Consider the following 22,148-nt stretch of genomic DNA (forward strand, 5'->3'; position numbering starts at 1 on the left):
TGATTGATCAACAGCAGGTCTCAGCCCAAGCCTACCTTGGTCATTGTCTAGAGTCTGGTGTCAGAGGAAATGTAAATAGCAATTGTTTTCCTTTTGGCCAGAAACCCTGAGGGTCTTTCCCTCCCAGATTGATTTTTTTTTTAATAGGTAAAAGAAGCCATTTTTTTTGCCTCATTTCTTACTTAGCCTTAATCACTGATTGGGTGTTGCCTCAGACAAACTGAGACCTAGGAAAGACCTTGGCTCAAAAAGCACGAAAGTTTCCCACTGCATCTGGGGCCATTTCTAATCAACCTGATTTATCATGTCTTGCCACTGGACACAGATAGCTCTGGAGGAGGCAGTGAGGCTGGTGACCTTGAACAGCTCTGCCTCACTTAAATCCAATTCACTTACAAGTCATGACATCGCCTTCCAGATGTCGTAGTCCTCTTTAAGAACAAAAGATAAACAACAATAACACACAAGATGGAGGAGGCATCCTCTGGGGCTCACCTTGCCAGTGATGCTTATAATCACACATGCGCGACAGGGCGATCATCATGGCACAGTACAAAGGCAGGATCGCTGCACAGAGTCGCCAGCTTTTCCCACGCCCATTCTCTGTGAAACAGTGCAACTTCCCAGCTAAGTAGAAGGTTGTAAAGCCCAGGCCTGAAAATGCAACTGACAAAGAAAAGAAAAACACGTTACCCAAAGAAGCAGCTGACAGTAGGTTTGCAAGATATCTTGATTGAGATTGAAAAGACCGAGTTTCAAGTCCCAGCAGCACAGTTCCAACACTTAATTGCAATAACTCCCTGAAAATTGGGGAATGTCTTGGAACCTCCGTTTCTATGACTGTCAGATGCTGGTAAAACTTCTTCTATCTACCTCACTGGGTTATTGCAAGGAAAACATTTTTGTCAACTATAAACCACTACTCAAAGTTGAGCTAAGCATCAGAAAACATCAAACTAATTGGTATACAGTTAAAAACTCTAGTTGTTCAAGAGGTTTCAGATGTAAAAATAAGCTGGGCATTTGCTTCATTAGTTGCCGCAATTAATCATCACAACATGGTAAAGTAGCTTTCCTTAAAGTAGCTCAAAAAGCAATGAAGCACACACAGTAATTTCATAACATCCCCATACTGTACATAGGCAACATTTTCATTTTCCAGAGGAGTAAACTGAGGCAACAGCATGAAATGACTTGGAAACACAGAGAGACAAAACTAGGAGTAGTTGTGTCTGTCAAAAGGATGCAAGGACAACTGGGCAATTTGGTGACACACATTTAGTGAATAAATTAAATTTGGCAAATAAATTAATAAATCAAGACCAGTAGTTTATTTTATTTTTTCAGTCATTTCATTCAATATGAAATCAATCCTGTGTTGGCACAAGGTTGTTTTTCCACTTAGACCATGCTGCATCAAGAAATCAATGTAAATGCTCAAGACTGTCATTGTCCAGTGACACTAGCTGATAAATTTCATACCTACCAATGATTAGGAAGAAATGAAAGGGAACTTAGTGAAGGGACATAAAACATAATATTATGATTTGGAATTATGTTGCCAAGGACAACTGTCAAGAGGTCAAGGTGTTGGCACGACTGATCTTGAAGTCAATTTCATAATATATCCATCCATTCCACAATTGTTCTACACAATTTTAAAGCCTATCCATACAACCTGATTTTGTAGATAATGTTAGAAGACCTCTTACTTGATTGGCCCCTTTTTGAGAATTAAGGTATCCAATGATCCAATTTGTTCACATCCCCATAAACAGTGGACAGAACATGGACTAAGAATGAGGAGCAGTGATTTCTAGCCCTGGCTCTGCCACTAAGTAAGTGAATTTTGAAGTATGTGATGAGAAATTTAGAGTAGATGGTCTGAAAGTCCCCTTCTACCTCAAATGTCTATGAATCCATGATTCTAAAAGAGAGCACTTAAATGATCTTTTCCCACTAGAATTTTCTTACTTTATTTAGCAAATATTTACCACTAAAATGGAGAAAAAATAAAATAATATGGGTAATTATTCTAGTCTTCCAAACTGACAAGACAGCATCCACTATGCCTCAAAATAAACGTTTAATTTCTTTCCCCACTGGATCCTCCAGTGGCTAAGACAAAGCAAATAACCACTGTCAACATTTTTAATGCAAACTTCCTTATGTTTCCTACAAATAGGGTTGTTAACTGTTCTTCAGTCACTCAAATGGTCTCTTACAAATAGGAACCGTGATGATGGCAATGAAAACATATTTCCAAAGGAGAACTCATGTAAAACGTAAGTCTGTATATATCTGTCCTAAAAAGTAGGGAGGAGCGAAAATGCAAACCATATAAAATTGTTATCAGCATCAAACATTTATCAATAGTCTACTCTATACAAGGTTCTGGGTAGGACAGGAGAAGAACAGAAAATGCAGTTTCCTACATTCAAGAGTGTTATAATTTAAGGAGATGGAGCTTATATACAACATTGGCATGAATACAAGCTGTCCCAGAGAAATGATTGTGCCTCAAAAGCGACATACTTTCAAAAGACAAAAACATCCTGAAGTTTATACAAAAACATTGCATAAAATGCTTTTTACTGCAAAATTTATCTTCCATTTATTTCAAATAAAGACTTTTTAAATGGATTTTGATCATTTCTATTGTCTTCATCACTTTTGTTGTCATTCTTCTCCCTTCTTCCCATAATATGTCACCAACATCACATTCTCTACTTGCTTCCCTATTGTTCAATGGTTTTAGCATAGTTAATAACTTCTCTCTCAAAACTCATAGCATAACGGCATCTCTAACCCAGAATGACTGCTGTTTTCTGACATGTTCATCTATCTTTGCAACCAAAAAAAACATGCATACAACTGCTAGACCTGCCTCATAAAACAGCAGGGGGAAAAAACAAAAACAAAAACCAAAACCTTGGAATCATTTTGTAAACTTGAAAACACTATATGATAAATGTCAGCTATTATTATTAAACCTGTTTCTAAGCAAGACTCCCCTCTCCAGCAATAAATGGACATCCAGCCTCCTCAAAAAGGCCTTCAGTGACTGGGGAACTCACTGCTTCCTTGGGCATTCCTCTTTTAGACAGTTCTAACCATTAAGGCAGTTTTTCCTTACGCTGTGGAGAAAACTGCCTTTTTTTAAACTTTCACCCACTGTTCCAAGTTCTATCCTCTGGGACAAGGAGAACAAATCTACCTCAGTAGGACCGAATCATGGAGGATCTTGAATAACTGATCAAGAGAATCTAAGCTTTGTCCTATAAAGGAAGAGAATCTGATTGAGGATTTTGAGTAGAAGATGTACCATGTTGCTATAGAAGATTAACCTGGAGGTAAGGAGGGTAACAAAGAATGAGAGGCACTAAGAGATATTTTATATTTACTCCTAACTGAACTTACTACCCAGAGCCTCTCCTGTACAATTGATAGAGAAATATAAAACGTAACCCTTTGTTGTTGGGTTGTTTTGGTTGTGTCTGACTCTTTGTGACTCCATTTGGGTTTTCTTAGCAAAGATACTGGAGGGATTTGCCATTTTTTTTCTCCAGCTCATTTTACAGATGAGGAAACTGAGGCAAACATGGTTAAGTGGCTTGCCCAGGGTCACATAGCTAATAAGTGTCTGAGGCCACATTTGAACTCAGGTCTTCTTGACTCCAGGACCAGTGATCTATTCACTGAGCCATCCAGCTGCTCGACCTCACGGTAGTAGAAACTTAATATGTATTTGTTGAAATAAATTGAATAATCCCATCTCAGAGCTCCTCAGGGATAAATACACTGGGGAACATGAAGTAGAACCTTGGGATTACCCCATACATCATGAGAGACAGAATAGAGTAATAGAAGTAGCACTGTGTTTGCAGGCAAAAGACAGGTTCAAGTCTAAGTTAAACTATTCACTAGCTGTGTGACAATATATATAAATCATCTTGCCTCTTTTAGCCTCAGTTTCTCTATCTGTAAAGCAGGAATAATAATATCTGCATAATTTACTTCTTAGGACTGTGGTGAGGAAAGTAATTAGTAAACCTTATAATGCTATATAATGTAATATAATATATATAATCTAATTATAACATAATATAACATAATATGTATAATACATATAATTATCATTATGTATTTCAAATGAGTTAATATACAAAAATGCCTTTTAAGCCATAAAATGTTAATGTGATTGTTAGACAGTAATAATATTATATTTCAGCACCTATTAAGACCTTGCATTTTAAAATCTACTAGTTCTCTACAAATAGATGTTTTTGGGGTAAGGGGTGGGCAGTGAGCAGTGGAAATCAGGTAGAAGTCCTCATTTCTAGGCTATGGAATGGAAAGCCTAGACAAGATAAGAAAATAAGAAGTGTTACAATCAATTTGTAGGTCCTGTTCTACTTCTGAGTATCAAGAAATTCAACAGCCAACTGTCACAGCCAGCTCAAGAAAGAGATAGTTTGCTTATTCTAAGGGGTTGATGGCTACCTCTGTCATGGAAGAGAGGGATGGAACCGGGAGCAGAAATTAATTGGAAATAATAGCATGATGTCAAAAGTGAAACCAGGAACCAATTCGGAAGGCATCAATCCAGAAGTGAGGTTAGAAAAGAAAGATTGGGAACCTCAAAGTGAAGGCAAAAAAAGGCTTTGGGAGAACTCAGGAGTGAGGCTGGGGGGGAAAAGGAAGAACTGGGAGCAAAGGAAGGTCAAAATACCAAAGAAAGAAGTATGATAGCTCAGGAAAGGGAAGTCATTATCATCATTGTGGCATGTGGGGAGTATTCACAAGTGTCAAATCAGACTCGTGGTTAATCTGGTGCTAGTGAAGCTAAGAAATTATATCTTGTCTAGTCCTGCCTGTGTGTATTTTACCAGCGGAATCTGCTGCTAGTTGCCTGGCCCTATAGACAGTATAGGGCAGCTAGGTGGCTTTGTGGATAGAGTGGCTGGCTTAGATTCAGGAACACTCATCTTCCTGAGTCTGGCCTCAGACACTTAGTAGCTGTGTAACCCTGGGCAAGTCACTTAACCCAGTTTCCTCATCTGTCAAATTAGCTGGAGAAGGAAATGGCAAACCACACCAGTATCTTCACCAAGAAAACCCCAAGTGGGGTCACAAAGAGTCCGACAGACTGAACAACAACAGGCCTTTGCTTTGCTGTTAGCAAATGAATATTCAAGGAAAGAGCTACCGGATAAATATATAACACACCTGTACTCACAGGGAAATGGCTAGGTAGAAGAGAAAATGTACTGACTTCTAGGTAGGTAAGGTTGTACTTTCAAATGTTTTCACAAATATAGAACCATCACATGTGCAATTTTAATTTCCAAAAGCCTCTTTTTCATTTTTATACAGGTAAATAGCTTACCTTTTCCAGAGAGAAGTTTTAGGGTCCCATGCCCTATGACTACAAAAATCCTATTGCCCTGAAATAAGAATCTCATAGATAATACAGAATGACTCAGAAACTACACAGACGCCTTCAACCTGCAGCATAGAGTCATCATTATCTAAATCTCCTTCAGTGTTTTCCATGCCTGATGCAGCACAGAGAACAAAGGATTTGGAGCCAAAGGACATGAGTGTAAAATCTAACTCTGATCCCTACCATTCACTTTGCCTCCTTGGGCCTGTTTCCTTATGTGTAATTGATGGAGATAGGTTATATGATTTCTAAGGTTTCTTTCATCTCTAAATCTTTGTGTGTGTATGTGTGTGTGTCCACAATTTTAGACAATCTGCAGTACATATCAGCAGATGAGATAGTCCCAAGGAATATGGGACATATGGCTAAACATGAAGTAAACTACCCAGGAACTCAAGAGCCAAATTCCTCCAACATGAAGAGTTCTTATTAATTGTGCACTCTCTTCTTCTTCCACCAAAAACAATAGCTAGTGCCACCCTAATATAATGGAACATCCTATAAACACTGCTCTAGAGGGTCTATAGGTGCCTGCTTTTATTTCCTGTCTGTGGGCAGCCTCCTTAGTGGATTTCACCAGCTGGAGGTGCCCTCACCCTTCTCAGAGGTTTGAGCTTCCTGAGAGTAGGGACTACATCTCATACTTTAATTTACACACACATGCATGAACATACACATATGCATACACACGCTTGCCACAAACATGCCTAGTCCTATGGAAGGCATACATTGGTTTTTAAATGAATATTTATTGTTTAGCTAATTCATTACTGGTCAATCCAGTCATGGAGTTATACTAAACACATTTTGTATGTGTCTGTTATAAAGTCATTCGTTGTCATTGTTGAGCCCACATAGTTGATGCTTTGAGTTTTCAAAGAGTTTTATTCATTTGATCTTCACAATGACCCTATGAGGGTTGTTATTCCCATTCTACAAATGGAAAAACCAAGACTGAGAGAGATGAAGTGACCTGTTCACGGTAACAGAATTAGTGTCTAGTTTAATAGTAAGTCTGTTACTTACTAGTACTTGTGAGAGAAATCTAGGCTGCTAGGTGTCACAATCGATAGAGCAGTGGACCTGGAGTCAGGAAGATCTGAGTGCAAATCTGATCTCAGAGACTTACTGTGTGACCCTGGACAAGCAACTTAATTTCTGTCTGCCTCAGTTTCTTCAAATGTAAAAGGAGAATAATAGCATCTGCCTCACAGAGTTATATTGTTATGAGGATAGAACAAGACAATGTTTGTAAAGTACTTAGCACAGTGCCTGGCACATAGAAGGCAATTAATAAATTGTTCTCTTAAAGTACAGTAAATTATAGTTTAATAGAAGAACATGGCATTGTGCAAATCAGTATGATACAAAATAATCCATAGGTTAATGAGAGAGTATTAACCATGTTGTAGATGAAATCTGAGGGTAAATGTTATTGTCCAGCAGACAAAAGAGAGTGGACTTTGTGGAGATGTGGGATCAATAGCAATTCAAGAAATGGAGATGGTGAGCTGAGTATAGAGAATAGAGTGAGTAAAGATAGAGATTCTGAAAAGCAGAGGCAGAGTATAGGGATCCAGCTTGGCTGGAGCATCTGATACATGGAGACAAGTTTCTTAACATAAGGCTCAAAAATCAGGTATTACCAAAATGTGGAAGTATACCAGTCCTCGCAGGTGGCAGGAAAGCTTCAACTATGCTTGTGGTAGTAAAAACAAGAGGCTGAGGGATGTATTCTTCACATATTGCACAGATAAAAGCTAGCAATGGACAGGATGTGAGTGAAGAAAGGAAAGACTTAAAGATAACCGAAGGTATTGAACGTGGAATTACTCATATCTGCATTTCTTTTATTTGTTTCACTTGTCACGCATCTAGTCCCTCGCTGAATGCTGTAAAAGATTTCCCTGTACGTTTTTAGTGCAACGAAACTTTGAAGGTAATAGTGAGTTTCACAACACAATTCCTCCCCCCCCCCCTTGCCCCAATGCACAGGACTCCCTTGAGAGTAACTGAACAAAGAACAAAGAAAAGGGCTACCAAACTTGTTTCTGACCTCAGCAATATTGCTTAACTTTCAAAATGAGCAGTATCATAATTTTTTTAGCGCATCCTATGAATCCAATCCACTTTTAATTTTGTGTGGCATTTGGATAGTTTCAGCAACGGACATGTATCACTCATCAACAACCACTGTACTGATGGTGATATTAAGATCTTCTTGAACCTTCTTTGGGTGCTGTAGGCACCCAGGTGATGCAGTGGTTAGAGTCCCATACTTGGAGTTGGGAAGAACTGAGTTTGACTCCTGCCTTAAACGTTTAATAGCTGTGAGACCCCGGGCAAGTCACTTAACTTCTGTCTACCTCAGTTTCCTTAGCTGTAAAATGGAGATAATAACAGCACTTACCTTGTTGCAGGAATCAAATGAGATAGTGTCGATAAAGGATTTTGAAGAGTCTAAAATACTCTATCAATGCCAGCTATTATTGTTATCATTTGCATCATTATTGCATACCTTTAGAACTTAATGAGTACCAAAACTACAATTAAGGCCATTCACGTATATTCTTAAAGTGACTGATAACTGTAAATAATATGGAAAAGCTGAATAGGCATTTGTTTTATAGATAAATTTAAGTTTTAAAAGTAAAACTACAAAGTTTTAAACATTTTTGTAATATTCATCTGAACATCCCAAAGGTGACCTTTGTGTCTAGGGGCTTATTCCCTCTTTTCTATCTCCCCCCCCATGACTACATTTTAAGAATGTTGGTCTCTATCAAATGTATTGGCATTATCTCCCTTTCTTCTTTGCAGAGTTGGGGACTATGGGTGGGCATAATTGCATTTACCAAGAGAAACAGTTTGTAAGTTGGTTGGTTTTGTTGAACTGCTCTTTTTCTCTCTTCATTTTTTTATTCTTTATTACAAATGATGGCTCACTGCTAGGGCTCAGGGGTGGATAATGTTAGGAAATAAAAGTGGTATGAAAAAAAAACAAAAGATGAATAAAAATAAGATTTAAAACATGTTTGTATTTCTATTTTTCTATTCGAAGTTACCCATTTCAGAATATTCCTTTGGGTGCCACCAAAAACTTCAGCTCCGAACAACATATATTCTGAATTATAGTTGTGTGCAAGGATTGACTATAGAAAAGACAGGATCATATTTCTCCCTGGCTCAAAAGGTTTCACTGGCTCCCATTGCCTCTAAGATAAAATATAAATCAGACTGAGGTCTGATATTTAAGGCCCCCCATAACCTGGCTCTTATCTACCTTTCTGGTATTTTTTTTTCATACTACTCCTTCTAATAAACCATTCTGTCCAAATCAGACTAGTAGCTTTTCTATGCATTTGGATGCAAAAGACCCCTAGACTTATAGATCCAACCCCCATCTCTCTCTTAAGCTCCAGTCACACTTATCATCAATTGCCAACTGGACATGTTGGACTAGATGGTCCATAGGCATCTCAAATTCATCTTGTGCAGAGTGGTTCCATTAGCTTTTCCCTAGAATCAACCTACTTCTCAACTTTTCTATTTCTGTTGATGGCCTCAGCAAAATTCCAATAACTGAGGTTCACGCCCTCAATGTCATCCTCAGTTTCTTCCCAGTGCCCTTTCTATTAAAACCTTGGATCTATTTTGTATATACATATACACGAACTTGCTTTTTTTGTCCTGATAAAATGTAAGCTTCCTGAAGGCAGGGTCTATTTAAGTTTGGCTTGGTATTACCGGTTCTGGAAACATAGCAAGCATATAGTAAGTAAACATAGGAAGTTCCTGAAATGTATGTTAAGGAGTTGAATGAATATTGTCCCAATTTGACACTTAATCTCCTCCCTCTATGCATCTGCAAAGGCCATTGCCCACGCCTGGACCATGCAGCCTTCTTTCAGTCCTGCAGACTCATAAAAACACTTGTTTTCCTTCTGTGCTCAGGTCAGGTGCTCTCACTTATGGGAAGCCTTATCTGATGACTCCCATTGCTAGTATTCTCTCCCTATTTGAATGCTCTTGAATTTGACTTGTCTATATTTATATAACCTCTCTGAGGTTTAGTTTCTTCATCTGTAAAATGGGATGGTCACACCTATTTCACAAAGTTGCTTTGCAGATTACAATGAGACATTGCCCATAAAGTGTATGACAAATATGGAAGCAACATTCAATTTTAGTTATTATTGTTGTTATTTTTTTTAAAATAATTTAGCTTCTCTAGCTGCAAAAAATTAAGAAACTCTCATGAAGCCTCCTCACTAGGTAGAGTTTATAGACTGTTCTGTGGAAACTTATTTTTCCCACTTAATATTATTTTAATTTTTCCAATTACAAATAAAGAAGTTTTCAGCATTCACTTTCATAAGATTTTGAGTTCTAAATTTTTTTTTCCCTCCCCTCACCACTCCTAAAGACAGCTAGTAATCTGATATAGGCTATACTTGTACATTCTCTATGGAAACACAACATAAGAGCACAGATTTGGATGGGACCTGAGAGATTTAGCCCAACTCTCTTGTTTTACAAAAGAGGAACCTGAAGCTCAGAGAACAGAAGCAAATTAACTGAAATCACACAGACAGTAGGTGCTAGAGACATGTCCTATGACTCCAAATCCCAGTATTCATTCTGCTATACAATGACTCTGCTCTTGGAGATAGAGGAAACCCATGGATTGTCATGGTGTCTAAGAGGTTGTGAATAAAGGCAGAAATGAGTTCATATTCAAGCATAGAAGTAGAATCCTCAATTGTATTCATGATCATTTTGTTAACTTTATTTATGAATGTACTACTGTAAACATGTTATCTGAAGGATTTGGGAGGTGAGGTATGACTGGGGACTCTTGGTCATTTAGGACGACACATGGATTTTGCTGGACATTCTAACAGTAGGAGCTGGTCATGAGAACATCATGAGAATGAAGATCCAAAAGAGAAAAGGTCAAGAAAATCAGAGGTTTAAATGAGACACTGACATACAAGTGCGATAGGACTGTTACCTTAAAAAACAAAGGAATTATCCATTCGGGCTCAGACTAGGCGTGAATGATGTTACTGAATGTCAGTGATATTATATTGAGGTTAAGCAATCACAGAAGTGTGCTATCTAGGACCGAGGTCTGAATGACATCTGGGAAAGGGCAAGGAAGGAACAATGTCTGTATGCATTAGGGAAATGGGATATGGTTTATTGAATCTGAGGTACTACATCCGAGGGAAAGTTGAACTTAGACAATGCATGCATAACAAACCCATTCCCTTTAATTTTTAGACAGAGCTAGGGAAGCCCAGTAAGGTATTCAGATAAATCTGTTTTCTCTGTGTTGTAACATGACCCTGAAAAGGCATAAAAGAGAGGTGGGTAGGGCCAGGAGGTAACATGTAAGTTATAATCATCCACTGATAAGCACAGTGCCTGTACACATAATAGGTTCTGGATAGAAGTTGGATAATTGAATGGATAAAAGGCATCATTTGGGGATAAGCAGGTGGTGAGATGGGGCTAAGAGATGACAAATAACAATGTAGTTTCATTCAAGTGGTCCAAGGCTTGAACTGCAAGGTGTGTGTGTGTGTGTGTGTGTGTGTGTGTGTGTGTGTGTGCGTGCGCGCACGTGCATTTTTATCTGAGACTTAAAGAACAACCATGATTTTTTTCCCAAAAAAATCTGTTTTCAGCTTCCTTCTTTGGAAAAAAAAAGTCATTAAGTAATTTGATTGGAATGTCACTGGCCAAGTTGATAACTCTCCTGGGTAACATTGTTCATTCTTAATTTCCTTTGCTAACCAACTCCACTCTATTGCATCTTTTCACACCGCTCACTCTCTGAAAATGAAACTAGAGGAGGGGGGGAGGGGAGAAAGGGAACTGGCTCCTTAGGGGCATTGGCCATTAATGAAAATGTTGAGCTTCCTTGTAAGAGATAATGGACTTCATGATTTTCTAATCAAATAGTTTAATACATATATCCACTCAGTTAGACTTCATGGATTTTCCAGCCTTTCTTATGTTTTAGATCAACTTGGTATAATAGAAAGAATTCTGATTTTGTGTCAGAGGCCCCCAGTTCCAATCCCACCTCTGACATTTAGTATCCATGTGACTCTTGGCAAAAATTACTTAATCTCCATCAGCCTCACTATTTCATCTGCAAAAATGAGTAGATTGGACCAGATGACCTCTGAGATCCCTCCTAGCTCTAGATGTATGATTCTATAGTCTTTAAATCTAACTTTCTCTGCTTTCTCTAATTCAGACATGAAGAATTGGATTAAATGACCTCAAAGTTCCCTTCAAGTTTTGAGTCTATGATCCCATGACCTATCCCAATGAAGGGCCCTATTTACAAACTCTTTAGCTGAGGCAATAACGAGATCTTTGATGGTGATGTAATGGGGATTTTGAAAGGAAAAAAAAATCCATGGGTGCAGCACTACATACATAGCCAAAATGGCCTGGAAACTTTAAACAAAGATTCTTCTCTTAGCATAAATCAACAGGACATTTGGGGTGTCAGCACTTGTTTACAAGATGGATGCAGTTCGTTAACTGCCAAAAATATCCTACGGCTTTTTGGCTGACTCTGTAAGAGCATTTGCTCCCTCTGTCTAGTCTCCTGGTTCCATTTGCTCTCTTTATTGCTAGTGATGCATTACAATTTAGACTGACCTCTACACCAAAAGTCTCTGGTTCATTATTTGCAGAACAGATGAAAAACTATTTCTTTGGATACACACAGAAGAATCACCCTAGACATGTTCCAAAATAACTGTTTCCCTTTCCGTAAGCGAAATAAAGGTCGCAAGGTTTTCAAAAGATAGATTCAGTATCCTCTCTTGTGGTCAGCATTGGACTGACCAGCGGGGTCACTTAGCTCCCTTCGATGTGTTATTTAGTGCCCATGGCTAGTTTTACAATCACAACTTTGCACTTGTCTGCCCTGGGAGTTTAGGTTGTCACTAGGTTTCTGGGTGACATGATGATGCTCCGATGACATGCTGGGGCTTCAGTTTGCCAACTTCACACTAATTCCTATGTGCCTACAGGCCAAAGAGCACTCAACCCGTCTACAGAGCACCCCTTTGGGTGCTGGAAATGCATTTCAGCTCCAAGGGAATATTGACTCTTGGCTTACTGATTTTCTAATATCTCCTTCTGGTGCAGATAAGGATAAAAAAGGACTACAAATTCCTATAATTTCATGACATTAATGTGGTGTCTCATCTATAAAATGAGAGGGGTTAGATCAGATGATCTCAAAGTACCTGTCTAGCCTCCAGCTGCCAAGATATTATGGCTCAGATTAGAATTCAGGGGGAGAAAAAGAAGAAAATGTTTTCAAACCAGGGTTTGGCCAGGAAGAAAAAAATTCTCGTTCTTTTCAGAAAGAAAGTATGACATTGAGACACAGACTGACTGTAAAAGAAATAATTCTGCTTAGAAGAAGTTGTGTAATGTTTAACTTCACTCCCTAGGTGATGATCTTTTAAATGATAAAGATTGCTATGTGTACCACTGAGAGAGGCGTTTTGTCAACAGTACAGACAGGATAATGGGAGTTTAGGGAAAAGGAGTTTAAGTGTGTTGAATCTATCCTATTTAGCTAATGTTATTGGAAAGAACAGTCCAACACAAAGATTACTTCACTCTATCCATGATTAGAGGCTAGTATAATTATAATAATAACCCACAGACAGCACCTCACAGTTTTAAAGGCTTGGCGTGCATTATGTCATTGAGAGGTATCTTAGTACAATGAAAAGAGAATTAGACTTAGAATCAGAGGACCTTGGTTCAGATTCTGACTCTACCATTTATTACCTGAGTGACCTTAAATGGGGGAAGGAAAGAGAATAAGCATCTATAAAGCACCTACTATTTGCTGGGTACTGTGCTAACTACTTTTCGTGTTCTCTCTCTCTCTCTCTCTCTCTCTCTCTCTCTCTCTCTCTCTCTCTCTCTCTCTCTCTCCCCCTCCTTCTCCTCCTCCCTCCTTCCCTCCCTCTCTCTTTCTCTCTCTCTCTAATACATACACAGAAACATACATACATACAGATATATATGTATGTATGTATATAAAATTTCATTTTATCTTGACAACAACCTTGTAACATAGATACCATTATTATCCCCATTTCACAGTTGAAGAAAACAGAGGCAAACAGTTTAAGTGACTTGCCTAGGATCCCACAGCTAGTAAGTATCTAAGGCTAGATTTGAACTCAGGTCTTCCTGACTCCAGGCCTGGAGCTCTATCCAGATACTTATTTACCTCATCTATCTGGGCCTCACTTTGTACATCTATAAAATAAGAGAGTTAGGTGAGGTGGCCTCAGAGGTCTTTTCTTGCTCTAAAGTTATTATCCCATATCATTTTACAGCCATAATAAAAACCTCATGAAGTAAATGGTGCAAGTGTTGTGACCCCTGTTTAACAGATGAGGGAAATGAGATTCAGAAATATTCAAATGTTCAAGATTTAGTAACTTAGAACTACATTAACTCTCTCCAGGAACCATACACTCAGAGAGGTACCTCTGGACTTGAGATGTTCTACTATTGATCAAGTGAAAATGCCCACAATGAGGAACAGAAGCAAACATATGCTTCCTTGCCTTCAGGATATATTGCAGGATTTCTTGGCTGAAGGTGCTCTGACTATAAATATTTACATGAAGCGTAGGCTGTGAAATACTAAGGTGTCACTTCGTGCTGATCAACAAGGAACAAAATGGCAGCTGGGAGAGATTCCCTGGCATCCCAGCCCCTTCCCCATCTCTCCATCTACCTTCTTATCTCCCTGACCATTGGTGAGCTCCATGAAGGCAAGTCCATAGCTTAGCTATACTTTGTATCTTCCCCAGCCCCCCAATACCCTGCAGAGATGCTTAATAAATGTTTGTTGTTATTATTCTGCAGACTCTTTCACTAAAAGTAAGGAGCTGAGGGGGGAGAAGGATGAAGGGAGGGATTAGAGGAAAGAGAACCTGGACTAGATAGCAACAAATTAGAAAATTGGCAAACATCACTTTACAAAACAGCCTTGGTAACAATCAGAGAAAATGGCATCCTGTTTTCAGTTGCACTTGACACTTACACTGATTACCACACATTTCCTTCAAACAAATTGATCCTTTTAGACATTAAGAACTGAATAGTGGTCTAATGAGGCAATTGGTACAGATTTTCATTTCACAATGTTCAAAGAGTGAGCATTAAGTTCTCCTGAAGGAAAATGCACAATACCAGATGGTTGCGTAAATTTTCATGCTAAAACATGTTATGAGGAGGAAGATGGAAACACAGTTCCACAACAGGCAAATGGAGCACAGTGGAAAGATCATTGGCTTTGGAATCAAGGGTATATAGGTTTGGTTCCTGCTTCTGCTCCTTACTGGCTGTGTGACATTGGCCAAGTCTCTTGATCTCTCCAGGCTTCCATTTCCTCATTTGTAAGACTGACCAGGTATTTTCTGAGGAACCTTCCCCCTCTAATTTTATGATTCCAAGTGTATCCTCAACCAAGAGGGTAAGAACCACTTAAGCTATGGTACCATTTCTCTCCTTGTATAGCTCGGCATACTGGAAAGGGCCCTGGACTCCAAATCAGGAGATCTGAGTTCTAAACATGACTCTTTTACTAACTCCCTGGGTAAGGCATAACTTTTCTGGGGGTCAGTGGAACTCAGGGATCTCCAAGAACCCCTTTAGTGCTAAAAAGCTATAGTACTAAATATAATGTCATAAAGTAACATTCTACCCTCCTGGTCCTGCTTTCCACAGGACAGTGAAGAGGTATTGGGTAAGCACTAGATATTTTAAATGACCTTATAATATTTTACATGTTTAGATATGTGAAATGAAACATAGTGTGGCATAGGGAATAGAGCTCCAGATTCCACATCAAGAAGACCTAGGTTCAAGAACTATCTCTAACATACAGTAATTCTGTGACCCTGGGCAAGTCACCTCGTCTCTCGGAGCCTTAGGAAGCTACATAGGAAGTGTCGAGCATCATTGTAGAAATAGTTTTCTCTACCATTAAGATCACAGGTCTGGCCCAAATATATACCCATATGTCCACGTGTATGTGCATGGATCTATCTATGCACACACACATACACATATGTATATACATGTATTGTGTGCTCATATGTGAATGTATATAGATACAATGTACACACATACATGCATAGATGTGTCTATTTTTTTGTTGTTGGGGTGTTTTTTCAGTTGTCCAACTCACTATGACCCTTTTTGGGGTTTGCTCAGTAAAAATACTAGAGTGATTTGCTATTTACTTCTCCAGCTCATTTTACAGATGAGTAAACTAAAGCAAACAGGGTAAGTGAATTGCCCACAGTCACATAGTTAGTAAGAGTCTAAAGCCAGATTTGAACTCAAGAAGTTGTCTTCCTGACACCAGTCTCGGCACTCTATCCGCTGAACCACCTAGGTGCCATCCATATATATATGTGTAGATAGATAGATATAGATACGCACACATACATGCATACATACATATGCATGTATACACACATGTATGTATGTGTATATATATATGCATGTATACACATATGCATGCATGTGTGTATATGCCACTCCATAAGATTTCAATTTACAAAGTAGATGTAGATGTGCCCTGGATTAGAAAATGACTCACTGAGAGCACCCTATATAAATGAAATCATAGGTCCAGTAAAAAAATATAGATATAGATATAGATATGAATTTACACATTTATATTAGATAGTAAGAACTAGACAGTGGTCTAAAAAGGCAATTGGTATAGATTTTAATTCCACAATGTTCCTATATCTATTATATATGCAAGATGAACTTAAGTTATCTAAATCATAGTCTCAGCCCTACATTTCACCTTTTATGGAGACTTCTGGAATAGTATATTTTTATTCTCTATTAATAAGGGATAGATTTCTAGGAGGTGATAAAGTAAGAAATATATAGGGAAATGGAGGTGATGTAAATTCATGAGAGCAATAAAACTTGAAATCAAAAGAGATTTTCAAAAAAAAATGTTAATTAGAGCCCTTTGGTTAAATAACTTAAAAAGTCAATATTCATTTCAATTATACTTCCTTATAATCCTGGGTTCTTTCCAGTAGCACCTGTTCCACTAGCATAGACTAGTGCATCTTTCCTCTGGAGGAGGCAACTGGTGAAAATGAAGAAACTGGACTGGGTTGTCGAGCAAGATCAATATTTTCCCTTTCTTATTTGGTAGAAGTTTCCAACCAGCACTCTGTCACTCAGCTAACCATTCCACACCCAGTGACCTAGCAGAATTTATCTCCTGATATGCTTCATATCAAATTTCTCTTTGCCATGTAGGTATATCTTTTACTCTTACCTGCAGCCAAAATTAAAGTGAACTGAACTCTACTGATGCCTGCTTTTAGACTTTTGGAGAAGAATGATCAGTATCTCTCTCATTCTCTTTCTCTCTCCTCTCTCTCTTTCCCTCCCCCACCCCCTTTGTCTTTGTCACTGTCTCTTTATTTTCCTAAGAAAACAAGCTATGTTAAGTGCCCATTTGGATTCAGTCATTAATGAATGGATTTATCTAACAAAAAAAAACCTCATCAGATCACTGTGATTGTAGCAGAGAGCCTCAGGTCTGTAGCTCATCTGTTACCAAAACTGTTCACTGGCTGCTGATGAAAACAGGATTATTCTTCATGAAATTACTGACAGAAGATAATTAACAATTTTGATTTAGCTACTCAACCATAATGACAATTGCAGGAGTAAATTTTGATATTAATGATCAAACAGTCTCATTTCAATCCCAAATGAAATGACCATAAGTGATTTTAAAATATTTTGTCTCCACTTCGGCAGGGGCAGGATCATTTTAGTCAAAGGGTAGGATAATTAACTGTATTTTTTTTTGAGAGAATGGAGGAATTAGGGGGAGAGTAGCTCCAATTCTTTTATCTCTTCTGACCCACATATCCATCTTTTATCACAGATTTTTTTTTCTTTTCTGGCAAAAATTGTGCTTAGGCGAACAAAGTAAAGGGGAAAAGGAAAGACAGTCTGAAGGATTCAAACAAATATGTCATTGTCCTGTCCAATACAGGCCTGTAAAAATAATCCCCTCTACAACACAGCTAAGTTGTTATCCGGTCTGCACTTAAAAGATTTTTAATGGGGGGGAGCCCTCTCCCTCCTGAGGCCGCCATTTTCTCCAATGCATAGTTCTAATCATTAGAAAATTACTCTTGTCACATAGCCTAAATTTGCCTCTTTGCTACTTCAGCCCATTCCTCCTAGCTCTGCCCTCAGGGGACAAGGAGATCAAATCCAACCCCTCTTCCATATGTCCTGACAGTCCTTTAGAAACTTTAAGATACCATGGCCAAGTGGAAAGGGCTGCATTTTGAGTCAAGAAGACCAGGCATTTAGTCTCAGTTTCATTGTTTAACTCTCCTCTGACCTTGGGAAATCACTCAAGAACAAGGCATTTTGTTAAATGCTTTCTATGTGCCACATGATGCATCAAGAGTGGGGGAAACAGAAAAAAAGCACAGTCCCTGCTTTCATGAAGCTTACATTCTAATTGAGTGAGTCACAACCTTGGTGGGCCTCAGTTCTTCATCTGTTTGATGACAGGAGTGGATTAGATGGTTCTAAATCTATGGCCTTCTGGAAGATCACATTTAAAATCTTCTGGTTCTAAACCTGTGACCCTCTAGGTTTCGGCAACTATTCCTCATGTGCTATAAACTACAGGCCCTTCATCATCCTGGATGCCATCTTCTGGATAACTCTCCAACTGCAGGGTGACAACCTGCATTGAACATAATACTGTAGATGCAGTGTTTCCTGGGTAGTATAAAGAGGATATCACCCCCTTATTTCTGGAACCCATGTCTCCTTTAATGCAGTCTATAACCATATTATCTATCTTAGTTGCCGTATCATGCTATTAATTCATATCAAGCTTATAGGACATTAAAACCTTTAGATCTTCTTTCATATGGATTCCTGTTTAACTATCTCTCCTATCTTGTGCTTGTAAAGTCAACTTTTTGAACCCAAGTATAAGACTTTACTTTTTTTTTTTGCTCTGACTTGTGATTTTATTGATCCCTCTATGAATCCTGTAGCCCCTCCTGCTGATTGGCTAATTCCTCCCAGAACCTCCATTTAAAAATGGATGCCCAGACCATGTCTTTTCCTATGCTTTCATTCTGTCTGCCTCTTCTACTAAAATTTTGTTACAGTGCCTCCACTCTGAATATCCCCATCTCTCCCTGCTTTCCAGTTTCCTTTTATGTGCTGTCTTCCCCCATCAGAATGTAAGTTTCTCCACTGCAGAGAACATCTTCTTTCTGCTTGTATTTGTACTCCCAGCACTCAGCCTACTGCCTAGCAGTTTGTTGATTTGACTTGATAAAAAGAAAATTCAACCTCCACCACTGCAGTGTCCTACCTCTGACACCTACTGGCTAGCTGACCCTGGACAAACTATTTAACCTGTCAGAAATCTAGACCAGAGGTGACTAACTCAAGGCTCATAGGCTGTAGCCTGCAAAGCTCTCAAGTGTAGTGTAAAGTGGATTAAAATATGATTAAAAAATATTTAATAAAGCAAAATATACTACAAACATAAATAATGTTAATTTGTGGTTTTCTAAGTCAATATGCAGTTAGCAGGGATTTGAGTTCGATATTACTGTTCTAGGCAACTCTCCAAGACTATAAGCAGTTTTGATTGAAAGTACTGACTTGCAACAGTAAGAGAAATTTCTTCATGTGGGAATTCCTTATATCAGTGAAGTCGTAGATCCACTCCCCATCCTTATCCCATGATCAGAAGATTATAGATTTAGAACTGGAAGAGTCATTAGAAGACATCCACTCTATGATAAACTATTGGACCATCTCAGGAAGAGTAGCAAGCTTACTGACTGTTTCTTCATCTGTAAAACAGGGATAATAACTGCCCTGCCCACCTCATATCCTTGTAAAATGGCTATAAAATGCCTCAAACTTGTAAAGTTCTATACAAATTCATTTATTCATTCACTCATCACCCAACAGTAATCACCCACTATCTTCAAGGCCTTGTGTCGGGCACTGGGGTAGGTACCAAGATGACTATGGCCTGGACCCTGCCTTTTAGCACTACATATCATTTTTATCAGCATCCTGAAAGCACATAGACTCAGCTTTACTGCCATTAGTATCTTTTTTTTTCTCTTTTAAGCACTTTGAATCATAGGATGTCAGAGCTGGAAATGTCTTTAAAAGTCATCTAATAAAACTCCTTCATTTTACAAATGTGGAAACTGAAACATAGTGGGATGAAGTAATTTGCCTGAGATCACACAGCTGTTGAATGACAGAACCTAGGTAACCTGGCTCCCAGTTGAGGACCACTTTGACTACATCATTCACAGGGTCAAAAATTTAAGGCCTGGGGGACCCAACAAGGCCATTGAATCCAAAGCCTACATTTTTTTCAGAGATGTCAAGTGACTCATCTAGAGTCACACAGGTAGAAGAAGTGGGAAAGTAATGGAATACTATTGTGCTATAAGAAATGATGAACAGGCAGACTTCAGAAAAACCTGGGAAGACTGGTATGGTCTGATGCTGAGCGAGGTGATCAGAACCAGGAGAACATTGTACACAATAACAGCCACGTTGTGTGATGACTAATATTGATAGACTTAGCCCTTCTCAGTAATGCAAGGATCTAAGACATCTCCAAAGGTCTCATGATGGAAAATGGTATCCACATCCAAAGAAATAACTATGAAATTTGAATGCAGATCAAAGCATACTATTTGCTGTTTTTTTCTTCTATTGTGTTTTGTTTCCTCTTTCTAGTGGTTCCTCCTATTGGTTCTAATTCTTACTTACAACATCACTAATGTGAGAATATGTTTAATAGGAATGTATATGTATAGCCTATATCAGACTGTGCACCATCTTGGGGAGTGAGGTGAGAAGGGAGGGGGAGATAAATTTAAAGCTCAAAAGCTTATGGAAGTGATTGTTGATAAATCAAAATAAATTAATTTAAAACAAAAAGAAGTGGGATTTGAACCCATCCTCTTTGATGACATTACAGTGTTCTTTCCATTGCACCATGTTGCTGCTTCATTTTGGGACCATAATTATAAAGCTACTGAAGCCAATACCGCTACACTGTGCCATCCCTCTTATTTCATCCTCTTCATTTCAACATCACCCCCAGCACTGAAAGTTTTACTCTAAAGCTAATTGTCCCTTCCACTATGTTCTCTCAAATAATTGCTCTATAGAGAATAAGCCTTCTTTCATCTCAAAACTTTTCCATTCCTAACCCTTCCATCTTCTTTCACTCACACAAACCTAGCTTCCTAGGCACATTTTCCTTGAATTCCCTTTCTAATACTGTTTGCACTTTCATTCACATCCTACTGACTCATTGGTCAAGGCAGAGAAGGTAGAATCTTCCTTGTTCCCCATTGCCACTGGGAGCTCTCCCTCTGCTGTTATTACTCAGCAACTTCTTCTCCTTTGAGGTTCATTTAATCCATATTTAGCACTCAATCAAGGTTCTGGTAACTGTTATTAAGAGACCTTCAGATCACTCTCTTTCTTTCTTCAACAATTCAATGCCTTGTTCAGAATCTTTCCTCCCCAACTCCTGCCATTATACTAAGCAACTTCAGTATATACATTTTATCTTCAAACACTCTAACCTCTCTGTCCATCAACCTACTAATTTTTCTTGACCTACTTCTCCACCCTACCATAGCTACTGTGATAAGTGTTATTTTTGAAATATATTGTTTGATACTATAATTATAAGTGATAGAATTCCAATATGGAGTTACAAGTTAAGTGCTCTTAATGATTATAAACATATAAGCAATGACAGCCTATATTTTTCTACAATCCTGATTCATTTTGACCCTATGTCAACCATGTAAATGATTGAAATTCCTGATTGGATGAGACTCCCAGCTGACCACCCTGGCTTTGTGCTAACATCCATTTCTGGGATCCCCAGTTACGGATTCAGATCCTCACTAATTTCTGATCCTGATAAGAAATTCCCTCACCTAAGTCTGGAATCAATAAATACCCCAGGGAATTTCTCCCCCACATCTAGGTCTCATTAGGAATGTCCCTGCTCATATTTAGCATTGATTACCCATCCTCAGCAAAGCCAATCTGTAAGGCATAAGACTCTCCTGCTCAGACTCCCTTCTGAGCATATATTCCCACTGACATCTTTGCCACCATAAACATCTCCTTCATATGAATGACCCTAGCAGTGAGTGACCAAATCTCTGTCTAACTGTGTCGCCATAGAGTGAGTATGTATATGTATTTCTGTTTTTGCCTACTTGCTCCACCACATGACAACAAAGCTCATAGTTACACGAGCTTCCCAAATACCAACTTTCTGCAAACCCTCAAACCCAGGTCCTCTCTTTAACCTGATCCAAGAGACCAAATAGAGTAGCCATGCACTGAGATGGTCATACCCTTGAACGTGGAATCACCTCCAAGTGTTCTACTTCCCTGTTCATGAACTCTGAAATTCCCTTCTGTGATTACAGTCTGCTGTCATTACACCTCTCCCTCTGCCTCGCAACCTTAAACTTTGCCTTTTGTCCTACCATGACCTCCACTGTTTTGAACCCTCAGTTTTGTTCCC

The 22,148-nt window shown here is 38.7% G+C and overlaps 1 protein-coding gene across 1 annotated transcript in view; it reads right to left on the reverse strand.

Moving 5' to 3' along the window:
* PLPP4 (phospholipid phosphatase 4) overlaps positions 1-22,148 on the reverse strand; it is a 214,346-nt gene that overhangs the window by 41,934 nt on the left and 150,264 nt on the right. The window contains exon 6 of the mRNA XM_020988236.2: positions 496-666. Within this exon, the coding sequence (XP_020843895.1) occupies positions 496-666 (171 nt within the window). The remainder of the gene's footprint in view (positions 1-495; positions 667-22,148) is intronic.

This window comes from Phascolarctos cinereus, unplaced genomic scaffold (genome assembly GCF_003287225.1).
Source record: "Phascolarctos cinereus isolate Bilbo 61053 unplaced genomic scaffold, phaCin_HiC Scaffold_3;HRSCAF=262, whole genome shotgun sequence".
Taxonomy (NCBI): domain Eukaryota; kingdom Metazoa; phylum Chordata; class Mammalia; order Diprotodontia; family Phascolarctidae; genus Phascolarctos; species Phascolarctos cinereus.